The sequence below is a fragment of the Drosophila sulfurigaster genome, chromosome 3 (genome assembly GCF_023558435.1).
Source record: "Drosophila sulfurigaster albostrigata strain 15112-1811.04 chromosome 3, ASM2355843v2, whole genome shotgun sequence".
Taxonomy (NCBI): Eukaryota; Metazoa; Arthropoda; class Insecta; order Diptera; family Drosophilidae; genus Drosophila; species Drosophila sulfurigaster.
Genome location: NC_084883.1, coordinates 14,233,237 through 14,256,598, shown reverse-complemented (window position 1 = coordinate 14,256,598; position 23,362 = coordinate 14,233,237). Strand labels below are relative to the sequence as shown.

The following is a 23,362-nucleotide window of genomic DNA, read 5'->3' as shown; positions in this document are numbered from 1 at the left end:
TAGGCCACTTCCGCGACAAGTGAAAGTGTTCAATGAAAATTAAGCAAGACAGAGACGTCAATTAGCCACAGACGATTCGCGTAGTCTCCTTCAAGTTGTTTATTTAACTATGTGTGAGGTTAGACACCCCTGAACTTCGGCTGACAATTGTCACTACAATTGTTTGCCAATTGCAATTGCCATCAAATTGAGTATTCGCTTTTGGCTATGACAACTTTCTACTTGCCGTTGATTTATTGTGCTTTGGCCTGCCTAATGAGCGCATTGACTCCTTGCAACGTTTGGCCATCGGCCCACGCACGCACAAACAAAAAATAAATAGCAAAATTCTGACCATTCACAATTCATTTATTTTTGCAAAGATTTGTTCATTTCCATTTCCATATCTTTTCGCATGTCAGCAGCATAGAAAATAGACACAAATATAATATCTCAGCAAACAGCACATATAATTTGCGCCTATTTACGACAACATAACATACAACGTACGCATTCGATATGTAAAATATATGTTTTTATATTTTTAGTTGTGCTGCTCATTAAAATGCTGTTGCAATTTAAGTTGTTGCCGCCCACGCTTTGCATTGACTCAGTTTAAAGTGTCTTAAAATAAATACAACATGCAGTGGCATGAAATTGTGATTATTATTCTGCAATGCAATGCACAGACATATGGGGGCATTCAGACGGCATATAGTATCTATTTGTAATACACACACAGTGAGTGCCAGTTGAAATACGGAAATTCACTTGAATAAAAAGGCAACATTTTTCATTTTTCCGAAACAAATTGGATAACCTCCTTTCATACACCCATAGACAAAATACATGCTATATACATGCTATATGCATGTGCACATATTTTTTGAGTAAATATGATACATAGTACAAATTTGTTGACAATCCTTGGGGATGGGATTGGAGGATTGTTATACCGGGTACTCATGGGGAGAAAAGAGTGGAATAACCCAGTGTCAAACGTACGTTTAGGTATATAACTAAAAGAACCAAATTTCTAAACGATGTGCATTTTTGATCAGAATGAATATCTTCTTGTATTTATTAAGGATAAATATAAAAATAAATATAATTATATAATGTTTAAGTTCGAGTTTAAAGTTGCCTCATTCAAACGAAAATACCAATTAAAATTTAAGTGGACATAGTTATGTATATTTTGAATGGGGTTTAATATAATGTAGTGTTTATTATTCAATATATATTTATTTTGTGTGGTTTTGCTGGCGAAATTGGATAGTTAGTAGCTCAGAGTCGAGAACACTTCACGTTCACGTTCGCTTTCGCATTTGTTTTTGTTTTAATTACGGCGGCACATTGTTGTTGTCACAAGTGAGGGCACATTTTAATTAACTAGCCACAATATATATAGAGATTGAAATTGTGCACAATGCATCCCACAAAAACAAAGTATTCCAATATGCTGCAGTGTCTCAGGGAAATGCTATGACAACAACAGAATGATACCAAAAAGCTTTGGTAACCACGATTTATGTGACATTTAAAACAACAGGGAGAGCTAAATACTATTATTCAAAAAGTACTAAGACAAAAGCATAAATTCCATTATTGCAAAAATAGTAAAACAAAAGCTTAATTGCTTAGTCGGAATGCCATTCTCATCAAGTAATTTCGTACTAACCAGCAAAGGGTAAACAGAATGGATAACATTTTGGTGAAATTGGAATTAAAAATTAGAATAAAGTATTGTCATATTCTTTATGAGAGATAGTAGTGTAGGATTTCTTAAGGAGTTGTACATTAGAATAACTAAGTATGGGGATAATAGATAATAGATAATAAAAATGTTGCTTGGAAGAACTTTTGCAAGAGTATTTCCCATTCGATCAGATACAATTCAGGAGTGAAGTTTTGCTTATTCGAATAATAAGACAAATGAGAAGAAAACCACAAAAATTGTGCAACATCTTGGAAAAGAGCGCAGTTGAAAAGTGTGAAAAACAGAAAACTATTTTCGTGGCGACAAAATTTATAGTCATGTCAATGAACTGTGCACTGCATTGCTTCACCCAGTGGGCTGAGAATGGAGATGCTAACCAGACAGACTCATGCATGGTATAATATTGGAATCCATAGAACACACAGATACTATCTATAGTGCTGTAGTAGTATGTGTGCTGACGTCAGAGATTGGAAGAGTCAGAGAGACTCGCGTTCGCACTTCACTATGATGGCAAAGTTGTGGCATAATTGAAATTGAAATGGCTTGGGCTACTTTAAGCCATTTTTAATGTATCGCATTTTATTTATTTTTATGCAATTTGCATTAAAAACAATTAACACAGACGCCACCCAAGTCCGACACTTGCTTTTGTTGTGGGCAATCTGAAATTAATTGGTTGTCAACATCATCAGCAGGCGAATAAATGCAAATGTATACATATGTACTACAAGTCTGGGGAAACATATAGTATATCCCATTCATATAGGGTTCGTAGGTAAATATAAATACTTGAATAAACAATAATAATGTGTGTGTGTAAGTACATATATGTAGGGTAAGTCCATTCATTGGCATCTTTGTTGACAATTCAATGCATTAAACTCATGCTTCACATCCGCAATGCACTTAAGTCTATATTCATCGGGTGAATGAAAATGTATTGTGTTGCCATCCTTTCGTTTCGATCAACTTATAATTACATTTACACCTCGGTAATCGATTAAAGTGGCATCTGAAATTTCAGAGATTCCAGGCATATTTTCCACTCAGACAATTGTCACCACGTATTCAGTTCGCAAGGCATTATAAGTCGGCGTAAAGCCCATGAAATTTGAGTGACTTTTGTTTACACAGCCGTCCTATTGGACGAGCCGAACAAATCCCCCAACTTTAGGCCTGTCGGTTTTGTCAAGTGATTCATTGGGATTTCCTGGAAATGGTAGTGGAAGTGGAAGTGTGCCCCTCACAACGGATGTCGCGCAGACCAACGGGGACTGTGTTCAATTCAGATTCTGATTACGAATCACAGTCTATTAAAATAGACCAAAAGTGTGCCCAAGTGCGATGGTGAATCTGTATACACAATACAGTACGGTAAAATAGGTGGACGCCAAGTCTGCCGGTATATATGCAGAGTCTTATTTGGGTTTGACGTCATCAACTCGCAACGTTTGCCAAATGTGCACAGTGGCGCCCTCATTCGTTGGGTGGCACTCGTGCTGCCCCCGCCAACCGCTGGACGACGCCTCTGCGGCGTCGGTATCGAAAGGTGTGCTAAGAGTTGGAGGAGGAGCAGATCTTTCGTAAGATTTAATGTCTGCTGGCGCATTGCCCGTTTGTCAAACAAAATTTTACGCTTAATTTACGCGGCAAACATCTGAAGTGACGTTGTCGAATCTACTTTGATTTTGTTGCTGTTGTTGTTGTTGTGTCGTTTTTATTTTTATTTCTTATTAAAATAGGCCAAAGTATTCATCAATAATTATTACACTGTGCAAAACTGCTAAGTGAAATATTGTTGGCACCTACACTATACATAAATCTAAAATAGACTGTTTTGTGAGCTGTCTAATTATCTTACAAAGGTCGAAAACGAATGAATATAAAAATAAATGGGCAGAGCAATCAATTAAAACATATCCTTCAGACTTCACTAAAATCCGATTTACAAAAACAGTACTTTCAAGGGTATTCCAATCGAATATGTTTAGTCAGTTTGGAGTATATATATTTTTTGTATTATTTCGTCAGACGTAATATGGAAAGAATTGAATATTTTATGGCATTTAAAGTACTCTGATATTTATTGGTTTCATTTCACCTTTCTTGACTTTTTGGAGCAAATTTGCAGACGTGCCTCTTGGGTATACGGCCCACGCCCACCATTTATGCGTTCCAGTTCCACTAGTGGGGCGGGCAGAGGTGGGGCTGGGGTGGGGAATGGGGCGGCATTCTGTCTGTTCTGTTCTGTTCAGTTCAGTTCAGATCTCTTCTCTGTTCGCATCTCTTTTCTTGTCGCCTTTACCTTTCCGTCTGTGAACTGGTTGCAAAGGCATAAATCACGCGACTTTTAGTCGAATGTTCCGCCTTCTTTGAATTTGCCTTTATCTTTTGTTGTTGCTGTCGCCGACATGCTCGATTTTTAATTTTCTCATATTATTATGGTTCATCTTTTTTTATATTTTCTTTAAAATTTATAACACATGCACTGCGATTGTGCAATTTGCGACTTGACTTCCCTGCCTTGTTTTTTTTTCCTCTGTTTTTTGGCGAATTCTGTTTTTTTTTTCGGCAAATGGGTAACAATAAATTGCATTTATTTTTAACCCGACTGAAAGTGGATGGAGGCATGGGACATGAATGCATCTCTCATAACCAAGACAAGGTGATCGGCGTTTGTGTTTATTAACAACGACTCTTGGGGTGTGTACGATAATGACTATGACTTCATATTGCCAAATGGGGCGCAAAGTCACCTCGGACAAGAGGGGACAACCAGTCTACAACATAGCTTTCAAAATGGCTGCATAGTTTCCGGTTGCGACGCGACGCTTTTTTTGTTCCCGCCACAAGACAGTCGGGAATCGGGAGACGAAGATGGAGACTGAGACAGAGACAACTGAGTCGCCTAGGAATTCGAATTGCGCTCTGGACGAGCAAGTTCAATGCACTGCACTACGCCAGCCAGCCAGCCAGCAAATTCCATTGCGGGGGCAGCCATTGTAATGCCAATTGGGCATTAAATAGAGCCAACTATTGTCAGTCTGGCTCCTCAGCCCCTGCTCCCGCCCCCGCCTCCTCCTCCACTTCCCGTTCATGCAGGACCGCAATTTGCGGTCGTCGATGGATAAGTTTAGTGCACGCAGCGACAACTAAATGGAAATAATGTCGACGCAGTCATTGAATGCCATCTGCATCCCTTCGCCTCCTCTTTGGCTTCCTCCCCACTTGCTGCCCCACCCCCCTGCTGTTGGTTAATGTCTCGGCAGACAGAACTGTCAGTCGCAGTCATTTATATCGGGGTAGAAGACAAACGAAGTAAATTTATAATGTGGCTCACACACCTTACAAGCAGCCAGCGAAAGTCTACGAGTCTTGCCTTTCTTTTGCCCGTCCTCAGCTCCCTTCTGGCACCTTATTAAAGGGGGCTGGGCAACACCGAAAATAAATAACTCGTACATCAGATGAACAATTGCTGTCCCATATTTTTGTATACTTTTCTTGACATACTTACACCGAACTTGTGCAATAAGGTATACTATACTTAGCTACACAGAGAGAATAATGGCAACATGACCAAAAGCCGAAATGAACACTAAACATATTTCTTGTACTTGATATATTTCAGAATCATTTCCAAAGTTTTGCTCAATATAAATATGAAGAATGCATCTATTTCCTATATCACAGTTTCTATTAACGAATGATTTTAAAGTTCAGTCTAAGATTAATTGCCGATGGCAGCCTTAATTAAATCAAAGTAATTGACGACATGAGGAAGCTGCCAATTAGTTTGCTGTCGATTCCCCACAGTCCTCTCTGCAAGTAGTTAACTTGTTGGCTGAGACTACAGAAATCATTTTGTTCGAAGCAACCACATTACCACATTTCGTATGTTGCCACAGATGATGACCAAGATCTGTAAGTGTCTTTGCCAGGTAGATCCCTCTGATTAAAGTAGTCATCAGCTCTGGAGTATCGATGAAGGCAATGATGAGGACTGAATACACTTATATTGTTATATATACTGATACAGGGGGCGGATGTGAAAGACGTGGCGTCATAGGAGATGAGCCTTGAGAGCATTGTCCTCTCAGCAACAATTGATTTCAATTTAATTACCAAACTTGAAATATTCCTTAAGCTTAGGCTTACTTTTTCGGCTGTTCACTAAACAGCGGCTAGCAACCATTCAGTATCAATGAAAACGCCTCCGCAGAAGTTGGTTTCAATGCTGCTGACGCAAGTGAAGCTTAGTTCCACCTGGTAGGGGTCCATCCTTAGCTGAGGCTCTATAGAGAATACGTCCTTGGACAATGCCTGGTTGTAGTTCTAATAATATGAAAGTGATGGTAATATGCTTGATCAGGCATAGCTGTTAGTTGAAGTTTTGGGCTTTAATAGATACATCAAGTTTCCAACTAAAAGTTTTTTATTTACGAAAAAAGATTTAAAGTCAGTTCATAGACTCGCAAGAGTAATCTTATTTCCTTAGGCACGGGTATTTTGTAGTCGACTAATAAGAATCGCTTTCATCCTGAATTTCAACCGATTTGTTTATTGTCATTGCGGCATGTGGATTGCTGTGGCTACTGTCAAGTGAATGTGGTTTTACATATAGTATTCCAGGCGTCAGAAATTTCAACAGCACATCTCCACAGGAATCGCCCATATACATATAGTATGTATGTATTCGCAGTGACGCCTTCGCATTATCTTTCGCGCCCGACTTCAATTGGGAACAAGACAATATTTGTTAAACGTAAATGCGAATTGTTTCCGCAATGAAATTAAAGAGATTCTTCATGCCAGATACACTTTGAAGTACCTTTATATACCTGCGATACTATGTATAGCTTACTTAATGTAATTTGCCATTTAAAATTAATTGTTTGTCTACTTTGTGGGCTGCTCATAATACTCGAAGAACTTGTTTGTAAGCATTGAGGTGTACCATAATCAGGTAATGAGGCCACCCACAAAACGAAGCGAAAAAAAAATATTAATAAAACCTAAACTTTGCGCTTAACTTTTTGTTGCCGAACAAAGTTTGTAAGGAGCTTTTCTGCTGGGCAAATAAGGAATAAAGAAAACAGATAAAAATGTCGAAATTTAAATACCCTAGACTAAGCCGAATAATTCGTGTACTTATAAAACTATCGATTGACCTTCAGCATCAAGTTGCAACATGTTGATTGGCAATTAGCAGAGAATTATTTCATCATCAGATCACATGTTACATTTAATATAATTGCAATTGACAAAAGCTTAGCAACTTGTTGGAGTTTCTATTACTGCGTCGTACTGCGTCTTGTCATGACGTGTCATTCGGTTTCGATGAATGTCAGCTTCTTTGATGGAAATTCGCCAAATGTCACATGAAGTGTTCGTTGCTGAGGCGATTTTCCAATACCCCAAAATGCTATTTGTTGTTTTGACCCATGCAAAATGCAAGAAAAACGGGAGTGAGGCGTGTCATGAGTGATTTTTTTTTGTTGTGCTTCACTTTGTTCTTGTTTCTAGATGTGAGCAAAGACAGGGGGATGGGGAGGGGAATGTGGCATGATGGGTGACAGCGAATTGTTTGCCATGCAAACATTTTTCGTGTTTTTCCAAAGTGCCAAAAAGCATGTCAAGGGAGCCAAAAGCAAAGCGAACAACAACAACAACAACAACAAGAACAACAATGGCAACATCAAAATGTCAGCGACAACGGCAACTGTCAAACGTGTGTTGCTGTTGTTAGTTTAATGCGTGAAGCCAACAAGAACAGACTTGCACACACACACACACAGGCGCACGCACACTCTGTTGTCTGTATGTAAATGAATGTCACGCGTTACGGCGATAGCAAAAAGCATTGATTCATTTTACAGATATTCAAATTAGTAGTGAATCACCCCACCCCAGGTTTAAATGACCCAGCGAGTGAGGCACCCCAACGTCCTAATCGATATTAGCTGTCGAGAGTACAAAAAGAAAATAGACGTCAAGCTCTTTTAACAGACACTCGGACGATTAGTGCGGCCCATAATGAGGCATGACTAACTACAATTGCCGTACTTAAGTACTTAGCCTCTGGCAAAGTGATGGGGGAAGAAGGGGGCGACAAACAAGGTATTTGCTTAGCCTAAGTAGTCTCGAGTCCTTGGCCTGAAGTCGTAGTTCATGCTCCTTTATCTTTCTCTCTCTGTCTCTGTATTTGCCAGCCAACAACTTGAATAAATAAACTAACAGAGTCTCGAGTTTGTCTTTATCTTAATCAAAAGAGAGTTGCGATAGGGTTGGGGAGATTAGGGCAATTAAAAGGACATATACCTGCAGTTGGCAACCATGCTTAGTATTTGTTCTTTGTCATTTCAAGAGACAGAGACAGAGAGAGAGAGAGAGAGCACTTTCAAATGGCAATTCTTGTTCATGACTTTATTGTTGTTGTTTGCTTTTGGCATGCCAGAAATTTACACACATAAAAATGTCATCAAATCATTAGACAGCCAAGAAAAGAGACGAGACGAGAGCGAAATGTGCCATTCGCTGGAATTTATGTTTGCTTTTAACGCGTATTTAATTTGTTTTAATTAGCTGGCAATTGAAGGCCTCCTCCGCCTTCGCCTCCGCCCCAATAACGTGGGGGCGTGTAACGGAAGTCCTAAGCTGAAGGCTGACCTCGATGAACTCCTTAGCCAACAAATGTGTTACAATGGCGAAAAGTAAAAATAAAACCTCGCAATCGGGGTCAACTTTCAGCTAGGCACCTGATGGTGAACCCTCTTCTTTATGCTCCCCCCTTTTTCGTTCTACGGGCTTTGGCTAAAAGCGTTTTAATTGGATGCTGGCGGCATTTTATTTTAAGGCTGGCATATATTACGAGTGGGGGGAAGGAGTCTTGTCTTGTGCTTTTAGCCATATCTCATCGCATGCATTCGACGCTAATTACAGTTACCAACAACGACATGAGAAGAAGCCAGCAATCTCGCAAACTCGTCCTTGCCTTTGGGCTTCCGCTTTTGCCAGCTATAATGGCATTGTGATTGCCACTTGCAACAGCTCCACTGACTCCTCCTCCACCTCCTCCTCCAGCTGCAATATGCCCACTTGTATTGTAAACTCGTCCGTTGTGGCCATTGCAGAGATTCTGCTGGCAGGAGCGATAGTAGGTGCGATAGGAGGGATCCGTTAGGACTCCGTTGAGCATCTGTAAAGTGCGTAAGGCATCTTTGATATATGTAGAGAAGTTGATCTGATACTCACACGCGGCTTATCCTGACAGTCACGTAGAAAGGAATTGACTTTGTTCGCATTGTGCTGCAGGCAAAACGAACCGGGAAACAGGAAATGCGTTCCAAAGGGGGCGCGGCGAGGAAAACATGCAAAAGATACATCAGCAAACAAAAAAATGGCGTAATTTTTTCTTTTTTTGTTAAGATTAACAATATTGAAATATTTCACAATTTTCTATCGATTGCCTACGCTTGCTCCTACTCGATGTTTGCCAGATGAGCACAGCACATGTTTAAAGTCAACAGAATAATCTGAACATTTCCTATGTACTAAAAAGTATAGTATGCATCGCTCGTTTAGCTTGTTTATGATCAAATTTAATTGAGTTTTATATGACTACGAGTACATTTAATTGTGTACTTGTTGCTCTGGCTATTATGCATTCAGCTTGGGGCCTGAGTTTAGTTGATTTTTGTTCCTTTATTTTCTCCTTTATGTGTCTGTCTGTTTTCTTTTTTTTTTTCTGCTCATCGTTAACAGCAGCTGAAGAGCAGATAAAGTTTTAATTGCATTATGTCGAGCATCAATGCAGCAGCAACAGCTACAGGAACAGCAGCGTCTTTGTGCCTAGGAGAGTCTGAGATACATCACTTTTTGTTTCCATTTTCATTTCCATGCTGGCTTAAAGCTTCTTTTGATCCGGCAAATTCAATAACAAAGAGTTCAAGGCTTCATGACTAATGAAGCGCTGGCAAATGTTTACCCAACAACAGCACAAAAAAGAATGGAAAAGCGTATTTGGAGGAGTGTGACGACAGCAGCAGACAACGATAAAGTTAACGTCGATGTTGACGTTGACTCTATCTCCCTCTGGCCTAGCCGAAGCCAAAGCGTTAAGAGTAGAAAGGGGGCAAGGGACAAGAGGATGTGGCTAGGTGAAGCCAACTGAGTGTACACTCAGCACCCTGTGTGAGCAAGCGGCTTTTGTGGTTTTATACGCCTTTCTGGCTTTCCATTAAATTATGGTAATGGATTTTTTATACACTCCACATTCATTTGGGCCGCGAAGAGTCTGCTGCGAAATTAAATCAGGCAAAAGCTTCAATGTCAACAGACGTGGTTTCGTCTTCCTCACGGCTTATTTACATTGCTGCATAAAAACAATCGACTGATTACAGTCCCAGACTACAGAATGCAGATTACAGACAGTTCTATGCTAGAGTTGAACTTATTGGACCCTCTTGCTCGTTTTGAGCACTTGACTTTGCCATTTGCATGCCAAGTTTTTATTGCAAATTGCAGCTTTGTGCCCTTTGTGCCAACTAAGAGCAGCTACTCCACATTTTCCATGGCATAAGTTTGCAATTCAAAATTGTGAGACAATGCTGCAAAGCGAGAGCACAACTCTTGGTTACCCTAAGCCAAGCAAATTAGGGCATTTTAGTCTGTAGTCTGCCACAACTAGAATAAAAGCAAGTAAGACAGCTACAGTCAAAAATGCTCGACAGTGAGATATCCGCTACTCATTTTCAAAGAAAGCTAAACAAAGCGGTATTATTCTAAAAATACACCAACTGGTAATACTCTTCTTCCCTATAGGTACCGGGTATGAGTAGTTGAGCATAATATATATAGTATAGTAAAGGGAAATATGAGAATCTTGCAGCGCAAATGCGCTTGAAATGTCCTTTTAAAATGACACTCTAGGAGATACGAGTTTCAGCCGCTCATTACTCATACGCCACATGCGCCCGCCGCACATAATATATTCAATTACATTGTGCGCTTAAGAGTTTAGTTTAATAGCCTCGTTGGCTACGTGCAACTCGCTAATTTGCTGGCTGGCTGACACAAAAAAAAGAAAAGTCAAAGTTTTTCGCAACAAAGTTGCTGGCCATTCATTCATTGATGGAAACGAAAAAAGGAAAAAGGAAAAGGGAAAAAGTCGTGTGCAAGGTGCGACTTTGTTGTGTCGTGGCGTATTCAACCAGCTGCGGCTTAGTGCGAGTACGTGAAGAATTCCGCTGGGAATATGTGCCAAGATTATGACTGGATTGCTCTACGTGTGTGTGTGTGTGTGTGTGTGTTTGTGTGTGAGTGGCTGCAACATTTGATGTTGCATGGCTGGGAATTCTCAAATACTCGAATGTGGCAGTACTCACAATCATTTCTTGACGCACCGTCAAACAGTACTTCATGCTGCAGTTGATGGCTCGTCCGGCTGTGGCATTCGTGAGGCAGGTGGCATCACTCTGGTTCAACGTGTAGCTGCAGACGTAGCACTCGAGAGCTGCAAGTCCAGAAAAATACAAAAAATATATATGTATATGCAGAGAAAGTGAAAAAAACTACAATACTTATTATACTTATACTTATCCTACAAGCAAATATATTGTAAACCGAAAATACAAAAATAAGAATATATCACAATAATTGAACGAGGTCATGACGTTGCCTTTCGTTTTCACTCGATCATAATGTTTGATAATGGTGATGATGATCATGATGTGCTTTTCTTAGAATTTATTTATAGACAAGCGCAACAGTGCGACAACATGAAAATCTATATAAAACACACACTTTCGTTTACTTTTGTTGTATTTTATTCAAATTAATTGCATTAAAGTGAGAATTTTGGCAACAGACTTTCTGTCTATTTGCCAAGTGGCACGACAGCGTCCTCGACATGTATCTATCTATTTTCTGTATTTTCAATATATGCCTTGCTTTTTTTATTTGTGTAATAACAATGACGTCAATAGACGGCAACAAGAATAGCAACAGGCCAATGGCTAAAGATTGCTGTAAGCAGTTTCATGACACGAGACTTGGGGCCACGTAAAGTAGAGGATGATAGGCAAAGATGCGATGCTCTATCTGATCAGTTTGTAAATTAGAGAAGAAGATAGTAGAGAGAAGAGGAAGATGGATGGTGGGAGTACAAACATTCACAAACATTTCATTACTTTCATCTGCCTTTAAAGACATATCGAGTGAATAAACTTTTTATATAATATTAAAGAGAACATCTCTGTTAATTAAATACACATTGATGTACTTCCTAAGTTTCTTACTATACCCCTTTGATAGTGTATTTTTACACAGCACATCATCTTTCGCCTCAGTTCTCAGACCCCAAACGACCCTGCGAAACATTCGATTGTCCAACAGCTGGCAAGAAGAACTGAGACAGCATCATCGCCAATCAAAATAATGAACTGTGCTGTGTTGTGCTTTGCTTTTTAATAGGCCTTTTACAGATCCACAATTTCATCGTAAAATCAGTGGATAGAAATTACGAGTAATCCACTAAATGTGTGTGTGCCTGTTTATTTTTAAACAATTTACACTGCAATTTCTGCATAAAAAGCTGATCGAGTAGTCGAACCCATTGGCAACGGGCACGCTTCATTTCGGCGTATTCGAGAATCAGTCAGTGAAGAAGCACTCACTCATTCATTCGTGCGAAATTATAGCAGCGAAAATATATTACTGAAATTAACGCTACGCACAGTGGCGCAAAGTTCAACAAGTATGCCAAATGTTGATAGATTTTAGCATTAGAATAAGTTAAATCAGAAAGCATGAAAATTAAAAATTACAAAAGTCACTTTCACATTAAATCTTTAAACAATATTGAATCAAATCTGTTTTTCTTTGATTAATCAGAATTTCATACTTACCCTTTAAATAAACTTTATTCAATTCTGTTTTTCTATTATTCATGAAAATAAAATCAAATATTAAGAAATCGTTGTTTCCTTTCAATAAAACTAATCAAATATACTTTTCTTTTATGTCAATCAAAAGTTCATACTGAAATTATGTATATTAAAATAAAGTATTGCAAACTCATCTTTAGGAAATCTTTGTCACATTTACCCTTTAAATAAAACGTAATTAATCTACTTTTCTATTGTGCCAATCAAAAGTTCATGCACTTAGTTGACCCCTTCGTTTTAGTTTATAGTTTACATCCATCTTATTCATCTAAACAACTGATTGATTTGGCCTCACGGTCACAACAAGATCTAAAAATATTGCGTTATGCAGCGAAATCTTTTTGAGAAATGATTTGTATCATCTTTTGTGTAGCAATCAATAAATTAAATGCGGTCATTTGGAGAGTGGCATAAGCAGCTGAACATGAGATCGGTTATGGTTAATAGACTCATGAGAGATACACGAATATATCCGATACATATAAATGTATTATAGTACATCTGAAATACGTAAGCAGAGCAAAGTTCTTGGAATCGCGTGGAGGTCTCATGTAGAATTAGGCAAAACAAAAATGAAATGAAAAATTATGAAGAGAGCGTGCCGAGATGAAAACAAAAACAAAAACAATACAATACAAGAGAAGCAGCGTTTCAAATGCTACCTGAATTTTCCTTCTCCTCTCTGACTGTCACTGAGATGACAAGTTTCGCAATGAAACAGCTAATTTAGTTAAGTGGAAATTGAATACGCTTCAATTGAAATAAGTACGCTGAGTGCGAGTATATGTTAAGATATTATATTTGCTTATGACAGCCAAATATGAGTACTACTCATATTTGTGAATATATTCGTAAATAATATATATGTTTGTACGCACCAATTGTGTTAGCTGCAGACGCTAAGACGACGGCCAAAGTGACGTAAAATTGAAATGTGTTTAAAGCTTTTGACAGTTGCTGCATCTTCTCGAAGCCTCAACCTTTTGTCTTCCAAGTGATGCTTGCTATTGACAGCTGAATCGGTCTAATGTATTGATTGAAGTGCCTCGCAATGCAGTGATATCTTATCACTCCACCGATTGATAAGTTTTCAATACTATTTACACATAAATCGCAACTTTATTTGAACTGTAATTAATGTTGTTTTTCGTTCTCTCTCCTTTTTGTTTGCAGCCCGAACGCTATGTACCTGGTTCGCCCATCTTTCGCGATAGCAGTCCCACTCCCAATGCCACGCCCACAGCACCTATAACAGTTCCGCCCACAACAGCAGCAACAACGACGACGACAACGGGCGTTTCTCCAACCTCGCGGAGTCGTGGTCAAGGTAAAGAGTGTGCAAATAATAAATACAACTCTGTTGCGTAGAATATCGTCATGCATCCCTCGCCATTCGTTGCCATCCCTGGGCTGACGACGAGCACATGTTTGGGAAACGAACCGTTGACATAGTTTCTGTGACATTTGTGTAAATAAAGCTGGAAACATGTTACAAAGTTGGCTAGTAATGCTTCGTCGCCACGGGGCGTATGCGCGATATATGAAAATATATTCATCATGTTGCGAATATTTTTGGGTCAAAGATTTTCAACATTTTTGCAACATAGTTGGGGAGTGTGTATGAGAAGGAGAGAAAGGGGGGACTCTGTTGGCCTCTGGCGAGTTAATGTTGTTGTTTTCTTGTTATTGTTTCCATCAGCTATTTCGGGTCGAGCAAATAAAACTTATTTGGAGCTATTATTGAGAAATTTCATTGAGCTGAAAGCAACAGGTAAACAACAACAACAACAACATCGACATAGACGGGCAGAGAATATGTCGAGTATTCTTTCAGAGGATGCCAGACACACGTTAGACGCGCATCTTAAGAAGCAAACTACGAGTATTTGCGGAATTCCGATGATGCGAGAATATTATTATTATTATTTTTATTATCTGCAGCTCAGTAGAAAGTGTGTGTGTGTGTGCGTGCTTGCTTTGGTTTGTTTTCATTTTCCTCTTTTGTTTTCCTCGAAATCTCAATTCTGTTTACGTGCCAAATTCAGCGTGGACGGCGCTTCCGTGCGCGAATCGGGTGAAGTACCCAAAGCAGAGAGTGAGCGAGAGTGTGAGTGTGAGTGCGAGTGCGAGTGGAAAGCGTCGCCCCGATAGCAATCCCAGCCACAAATTCCCCATAGTGCTTGAGTCATTTAATGCGTATATGTGGGCTGTGTCTCTCCCCATCTCCCCAACTCCTCCTCTTCTCTTTGCTTGGTGTGCGGATGAATGAGCTGCGTGTGTCACGCTAGAATTTATCGATTTTATTTGCTGATTTAGAACGTGCGATTTGCCCAACCCAATTCCAGTTGAGGTGAACTCGTTGATCAGCCAACCGATAGCCACAATTCTCCACTATTTATTCCAGTTAATAGCAGCTTAATGTGTGCTCTTGACTGTCATTCTCCACTCTCTGTATCTGTATCATGCCCATTCTCTGTTCACTCTTCCCACATTAGCTATGACAATTTCCGTTTCACATGCAGCACACGGCAATGCAACGGCTACCAGCAACAACAAGAGCAACACCTCCTCCGCCGCCAAGCAGCTGCCCACCTGCTACATGAGCACTCGCTCCGCAGCGATGATGGCACTCGCCCTGGGCCAGCAGACAAGAGACGAGAAGACAACCACAGCAAAGCCAGCCTCGCCACGCACTCACAATAGAAACGTTTCAACTGCGCCAACTCCTGTTCGTCCCACGTCTACGCCCACAGCTATAGCTAGCACTTCCAAGTCAACCACGCCCACAGCCACAACAACAACTACGTCCAGCACTTCGAAGCCAACCACGCCCACGACGGCAGCACGTGCCGCTGCCCAGCTCAACGGCATGGGCATTCTCTCCGGTGGCAGCAACTCGAGTGGCTCCAGCGACAACGATGGCTTCAGCACATCCGGCTCCTCGACGGCAACGGCGCTGCGTCGTCTGTACTTCAAGAGCGGGCGCAGCATTAAGAACAAGATCAACTCATCCACCACCGCCGCCCCGCTCAACAGCCTGCCCATGAATCCCCCGTGTCCAGTGCCTATCACAACTCGGTGAGCGGTGCCACAGCCATGCATTCCATGGGCGTGGGCGGAGTGCCCAAGGTGAGTTATTATGCCACACTTAGGGAATTCCAATTAACAAAAACTTTCCACTTAAATGTTTTAACATAATACTGTTACTTAGAAACATTTCTTTACATTAGTTATGTTTCTTAATTCTAAATATTTTAATAGGAATTTATCACAAATTTAAAATGAATTTTAAAAGGCAATTTGCTATTGTATATATTTTATTTAGTATCTGTAAAATAAGTTAAATAGGAATGTGACGCCAAGTTAAAACGAATTTTATAAAGAAATTAGCTATTGTATTTTAAATTTAATATTTTTATTATTAGTCTCGATACATGTATTTTTTTTATAGCACAAGTATTATTGCTATTTCCACAAATGACAAACTAAAAGAATTTTAAAAATTTGAGTATGAGCAATTCCCCGAAAATGTCTAGCGTGACAATTAAAAATATAAAAAAATTTAAATACACAAAAAATTACATCTCCTAATATATTCAAAAAATTATGAAGAAATTCATAAAAAAAGAAAGAAATAAAAAGTATTGGGATTTCCAAATAATGCAAGGCAACTTTTATAGTTAAATTTTCCATTAAAAAACAAAAACTAGAACTTTTAGTTTCTCTAGATTTGATTTATACTATTTTTATGATGTGATAATCTACCTCGCGAAAAATACAAATTCACATACATATATATATAGTAATTAAATATACATAAAAATGATGATTAAATGTGTCTTATGCTTAAAACTAAATTTAACAAAATCTGAATTAGTTGCGGTTAAAAATAAATGCATTTGTAAGAGACATTCTTGCACAATATTCTAAAATTAAATGAGCCACACTAAAATTGTCTTTTGACACTGATGTTTTTCTTTTTGTAAATATTTTGAAAACCATAAATTGTTCAACAAGCAATTATTCTGCTCAATTATTGTCAACGTATGAATCGCTTTTATTAAGATATTTTATTCTGTGCGACTTTATGAAATTATCCACCTGTTGTTATTGTTGTAACTGATTTAAAAATGCTATCTGCAAGTAAATCCTAATGTTTCCCACTGTTTCTCTACTCCATACTCATTTCTCTCATCCATTCTCAGCTGGTGGTGATGGGAGCCTCGTCGGCATCCATTCCGGACACGAACATCAACACGTCCACGGACTCGGCCTGCACGCTCATCACGAATGTGACGCACACGGACACCTCGGAGACCTGCGATTCGCTCGATCTGGGTAGGCAGAGACTAATTAATTGATTGATTGATTTGCTATTCCAAAGCGAAAACCAATTCCAATTAATCAACGAAATCAAACTGGTTTACATTTCGCTTATGGTGTGCTTTGTTAATAGGCGACAACTCGGGGCCCAGCGAGCCGCTCTTCAGTTCGCTGGAGGAGCCTCTCCTGACGGCCATCCAAATCGATTCGGAGCACGAGACAAGTGGAGGTGGCGGTGGCGGTGGCATGGCCACTGAGATGGAATTAACGAGCTGCTCGCGTTATCCCCCACGCCACGACATGAATCTGCAGGATAGCACCGAGGTGAGTTACACGCACACACATCGCTCCCTTCCATCCATTCCCCACTCTCAACTCTCACTCATTTGCATACGCAGAGCCAGGAGTCGTGTTTGTCCATATTGACGGGAGAACCGTCATCCACAACGCCGCTGCTGTCGTCACGGCAGCCCAGCACGGCGCCACCGCCGACACGAGGACGTGAGCACTTCACCTTCGATCCGCCGCAGTCACCGAAATCCGCACGTAGCAGCGAGAAGGCCCGCAGTCACTTCACCTTCAAGGAGGACGCACAGCAGGCGCCCGGCCGTCGGGCGAGCAGCGCCCATTACAATGGCGACACAGCTGCTGGCGAGGCGGACTCCAAAGCGGAACTGGAGCCACTCGAGAGGAGTCTGCCTGGCAATCGTAGCAAGAAGTTGCGCTCAAGGGAACGCGATGCCATGAATGGCACACGCAATCGCATCTCGCCCAGCGTCTCGCCCTCGTCCAGCAGTCGCACCAGTCCCAAGCGAGAACGCAAGCGGACCACGCCCTCTGTGTCCACTGGCGCCATAGCCAAGATCAACTCGGCGCCGCCTACGATGAAAGAGGGCAACTTCTTTGGCAGTTGTCAGAAGCAACGTCAATCCCAACAGCAGCAGCAACAGCAGCTCTCTCCCTCTGCCTCGTCCTGCGCACAGCAGCGTAAATATTCCTCCAGCTCGTCGAGTGGCAGCAGCGAGCGTTGTCTTCGCGATGCAGCTGCCGGCGGCACCATGTTTCCCTTTGATCGCGAGGCGCTCGACTACGAGCGTATACAGCGGGAATGCTTTGCACCCAGCTCGGCCACAGCGAGCACCAGCAGCGACTCCGATGAGGCGGAGCATTGCTCGGTCTACGAGCGCAAGCTGAGCACCGACATCTTTCAGCAGTACTCTCGCCTGTCGCAGCAGGAACAGCAGCAGCATCACGATCGGGATCGAGATCGTGATAGGGATCGAGATAGGGAGCGTCCGCCTTCGCGCAAGAATTCGAAGCGCATTCGTCCCGATTCGGTGATACACACGACCATACGGGAGAATCAACAGTATGTGCCGCAATCGGACGCGTTTTATCCGCAAGCCAAGTCTTCCTCCTCGCCCAGCGATCACTCCTATGCCGAGCTCAACAAATTCGAGGATATCGCCAGCAAATTCGAGCAGATTCCGCCCAAACATGGTTCCAACTCCACCCTCAATTTGCATCTGCTGCACATGCATAGTCCGGGCAGCGAGTCCCTTGCATCCGCTTCGCTGAGTCCCACAGATGCCACACGCAAGCGATCCTTCAAGAGCAAAGCCAAGTCCAAGGCGCAGCAGCAGCAGCAACAGCAGTTGGAACTGGAGGAGGCAACGGGTGGCGGTGGCAACAGTTCCATCAATGTGACGGCGAATCCCTTGGAGGCAGCCGCTGTCTGCAAGCAGCCACGTGCCACCATCGTGGTCCAACAAGTAAGTGCAGCATGACTTTGCCCCTTTCTGTGAATAGCACTCTTTTTCTGCCACTCTCTCTCTCTATCTCACACTGTCTCTCTCGCTTTGTGTGTGGCATTTCCGTTTCTAGCTGCGCGCGCGTCTTTTCTCCGTCACTTTCTCTCTCTGTATCTCTCTGTTCTCTCCATCGCTTTGTTGTGCCTTGTGGGGCAGCTCATAAAAAGCCTCGCGCCGCTGGCGGATCGATTCATTCGCATGTTTACGATCCGCCGTAGAGCAACACGCCACAAAACAAAAATTCAAATACGAAAACAAAACACTGCGCAAAATACAAGAAACAGTGCTTAACTGGAAAATCACTGAATCAAACAACAATAAACAATATAAACAGCACATTATTGTGAGACATAAAAAAAAGTACATGCAGTGAATGAGAAAAAAAGATTCCGCATCTAATTAAAAAGTATTCGCATCTGTGTTTATTGTGCCGCGCTCGACATGTAAACTGTACAATTCCATGACGATCAGTAACATTCAACTAAAGTGTCTAAAGAGTTTGAACTAAACGTTCAACGAGAACTTCAAGTGATCAGTATAAAATAATAATAATTCAAAGCATACACAATGGCGCCTTTCTACAAACGCATCTGCCGCAGCCTTTCCAAGCGTTATAAGGAGGTATGTGAAGACCCCAAAAAAAAATTAATTCATAGAATGGTGATAAGATAAGCACCGAATTGAACAGTTCATGGTTTGGCAATGAGTGTTGCCGGTTTATGGCCTCCCATTGCCACATACATATCTATACCGTTATGACGATTTATTGTCTGACGTCAATTTGACAATCTGGCACCAGACTGCGAGATTATGACTTTCGAGGCCCCAGCGCTGGGATCGATTGTAATCTCATTGTAAATGGCCGTGAAAGTGAAGTCGAGGACGCTGAATTTTATTAATTAACCACATTGAACTCCGCGAGGGGAAAGTACAGAAAGTTATTACCAAAATTGTTGATATTGATGAGTTTTGCATAGATAAGTTCGAAAAAAAACAATTTGAAGTATCCCTTAAGCAATTGTTTCTAACTAACTTTGAGGCTTCCTTAAAGGAACTTTAAATATTCAGAGCATAAGTTCACTTACTCCCAGCAAATATTATATTACAGTTTTCTTAAAAAACAAGTTTTTTAAATGCTTCTTCAAATAGTTCAGAAAAGTTTTCCCATTATGAAACTTGGCACATTTAAATTTTATAATTGACATACTTGAAAATGTGTTTATTTAGTTCACTTTCAATTTCTCTTAGCACTTTTAAATGTTATAATTTTCATTCTTGAAATGATTTTATTTAGTTCATTTTAAATTTCTCCTTTATGAATCGGTAGCTCTTAACTGAAATTGTTTCATAGTAAATCGATAGCGTTTAACTACAAATTTTTCATAAATATGTTTCAATATTTTCCCTTTTTATCTTTTGCTTTTAAATGACTTTACATTTCCAGCAATTAAAGCCATCAGCATTTTCTAGACAATATCATATATCATTTGTTTTTTAAAAATTGAAATGTTGCAACTGTCAGTCTGTGGAAGCTTGTTACTGTGCATCTGTGTGTGAGCGTTGATAAATGTATATATCTGAGTATTTATATAGAGATATGTATGGATTTCTCCCCACATCTCATGCCGGGTGATGACAGCTGTCAAAATAAACTAGCAGTAACAACAAATGAAAACGAAATCATGCCAAGGCACCGTCCAAGTCCCAGTCCCAGAGGCAGTCGCAATCGCAGGTTGTCAGGTTGCGAATACATGCTCGTATTTTACATATTGTGCACGTATTTATTTACTTGTGAAATACAATAAAAAAAACAAAACATAATAAAGCATTTGTAATCCATTCGCCTGACGACAACGACGACGACAATCTCCAATCCTTTTTATTCCTCCCTCATTCACGTCCCTTTTTGATTTATGAACTTTGTGCGATTTCATTGTAAGGCGCAATGAGTAGTTCGATCTTAAATACCCAGAAAGAAGTATAGATGTGCGTTATTCCTACTTAATAGCAGGAATGAGAGATGCTGCTGTACATAGTACTCTTATATGGAGTGCCGCATTTCCTTGTAACAATAACAAAAAACAGGTCATAAGTAGCTATAATTCTATATAGTATTCTCATATATAGAAGCGCACTTCTTTCTGCAGCATATAAAGTATACTATATAACCAGATATTCTATAGCTGCCCTCTGTCTACTGTTAATTTATTAAGCATTATCATTTCCTTAATATGAAAAAGAACATTTCCAAAACAACGCAGATAAAACAGGCATTCATTATATCCGGCGTGAATATTTCGCGGAATTGGCCATATAAATACGTGTCGTCAGAATCAACGAGATAATATTGTTTCATTTTGTTTTGCTTGCTTTCCAAGCTATTAGTTACTGAGTTCTCGTTGCATGTTGCACATTTTGCAACTGTCGAACGTGAATCATTAGCCAAGCAACAGCAACAGCAGCAGCTGCAAACTGCTATGATTGCAACCTTGGTGGTCACTATCTACCATCCGCCCTCCTTTTGTGTCTGCTCCCCTCTTGTGGAATGTAAACAACTAAATGCTTTGCGCCAAGTTTCCTGTTGCCTCCGCCCACCGTTTTGACTTGTAGTCGTCGTCGCCTTGGAAAACACACGTTGGAAATATCAAAAACAGGCATGCAAATAACATTTTTGCTTTGCTGCATTTATTGCTGTTGTTGTTGTTGTTTCCCGCTATTGATTTTGCATTGAAAGCAACAAGGAGAAGGGGGAGGAGGCGGTGAGGTCGCAACACTACAAAGTGTTAACGTGCAAATGCATTCATTTGGGCCTTGGTGTCAAAGGCAGGCAACATTTAAGGCCATCATGCATGCACGATTTCCCTCCTCTACAAGTTGCCATTTTAGGTGGCCTAAAAGACTCGCCTAATGGCTGCAACTTGAGACCATTTGTTGAATCTCTAGAGAATCGCAAAAGACAACGGCAACCTCTTGGCCAACTCTTAATTGAATATTTAATGAGGATATTTAAATTTAGGTCTCTCCAAAGAGGCAAAAAGGTGCTACATTATTTAAACAGCACACAAATGGAACTTTTTTCTGCAGTTGGGTTCATTATACTTACGCAAATACATTTGAAATGAAAACTCAAAAACGTATGCGGACGAAGGTCAATCTAACAATCAAAGGGTCACACTTTCATTTCACGGGTTCAAATTATATAATTGAAAGCCATTAATATTAACAAATGGCAGCATATTTCGTTATTAATTCGCTAAATGCGGTTATTGACTTGGCCCACCACAACAATTTTTTACTTGCTTTGCAGTTTTTTTTTTTTGAGTTGTTCGTTTTTTTTTTTTTGCTGTGTTCTTTTCATGTTGTGCGTTTGTCAAGGACGCACACGAATTACCGCTAATTATAGATCTAGACATTGCCAAAAAACAAAAAAGAAATACAACTAACAAGCAAAAGTTCACAGGCCTCCCACTTAAACATTGCGTATACTTAATGTCGTTGCGTATACGCTGACACGTAGCAGCAGCTCCCAGCTGGCGCTTAGTTTTTTGTTGTGGGTAGTTTGCGAAATGTGTATCAATTATCCCTGTACACATTTAATGCGTGTTCATCAGTTCATTCTCCTTGGGGGCAGTGTGTTACTGGCGTGTTCTGCGTGCCATTTAATTGCAATTAATTAACTGATTTATGTGAGCCCTGAACGAGAGCCCCTCGTGTGACTGGCAACACCTGAGCGTGAGTCGTGAGTCTTTTCCTTCAGTTTTTCGCTCAGTCTCGATTTCATTGACCCCATTGGCCGTGCAGCGCGGCATTAGCTGCACTTTTTGCAGCTGTACAAAATAAACCAAGGCTATAAATAAACTGATGAAAAGATGCAAGCTGTAAGATGCATTTGCTGTCCATTGTTCAGCAGCTGTAAATAGCCGCAACACACGGAAATGTTCAAGCAACGCGTATCCCAAATAGTTGAGATGCAGCTGAAGAAGATGATTGAAAAATGCTGGAATAGTCGAGAGAGAGAGAGAGATAAAACAAGATAAAACCCACACCTTTGGCTCGGTTTTGGTCGGACTTTGCACCCTTAGACATGCGTCTGGCGTGTGGCCAGGCCAAAGAAAGAAAAATCCCCCACAGCTTTCCTAATGATTCAATGTAACCGCAATGTAATTAACTGGCAGAAGAGACACTGCACAGCGGGCCATTTGAATGTAATGATAGTTTCTGCTTGTGGGTTTGTGTGCGAAACCAATAACAATTAGACTAATTACTACACAAGAAAAAAAAGCCAATACACCACAGCCTCAATAATTAGATGATCTATTGATATGTTTTCCATATGCGAATTATAATGAGAGAACGAAGCAGACAAATAACAGATGGAAATTGTCTGCTCAGCTAAAGTACTTTTCTATCATCGCAAAATATTGCAAATTGCTTTCATAAAGCGGATAGAAACAAAGGAGACAATATTCGCAAAGTCAACATTGGGTTTTCAATTAAAATTTGAACATACAACTCTTTGCTCACTCCCCCAAAATGAAAACAGTTTAAGAGCAATATATATTCAAATATCGATTCATTCAAAT

The 23,362-nt window shown here is 40.4% G+C and overlaps 2 protein-coding genes across 2 annotated transcripts in view; one reads left to right on the top strand and one right to left on the bottom strand.

Annotated features, from left to right (window-relative positions):
* Positions 1–23,362, top strand: part of LOC133844677 (serine-rich adhesin for platelets) — a 43,196-nt gene that overhangs the window by 7,373 nt on the left and 12,461 nt on the right. Inside the window, 6 exon segments of the mRNA XM_062278764.1 lie at positions 13,819–13,972; positions 15,141–15,694; positions 15,697–15,774; positions 16,851–16,983; positions 17,102–17,292; positions 17,367–18,740. Of these exon segments, the coding sequence (XP_062134748.1) occupies positions 13,819–13,972; positions 15,141–15,694; positions 15,697–15,774; positions 16,851–16,983; positions 17,102–17,292; positions 17,367–18,740 (2,484 nt within the window).
* On the bottom strand, positions 8,525–13,675 carry LOC133844683 (uncharacterized). Its single transcript, XM_062278773.1, has 4 exons — positions 13,524–13,675; positions 11,086–11,213; positions 8,954–9,007; positions 8,525–8,897 (listed from the first exon to the last, which is right to left on the bottom strand). Exons 1-4 carry the CDS (start codon positions 13,606–13,608, stop codon positions 8,613–8,615), a joined length of 552 nt encoding a protein of 183 aa, XP_062134757.1. The 5' UTR covers positions 13,609–13,675; the 3' UTR covers positions 8,525–8,612.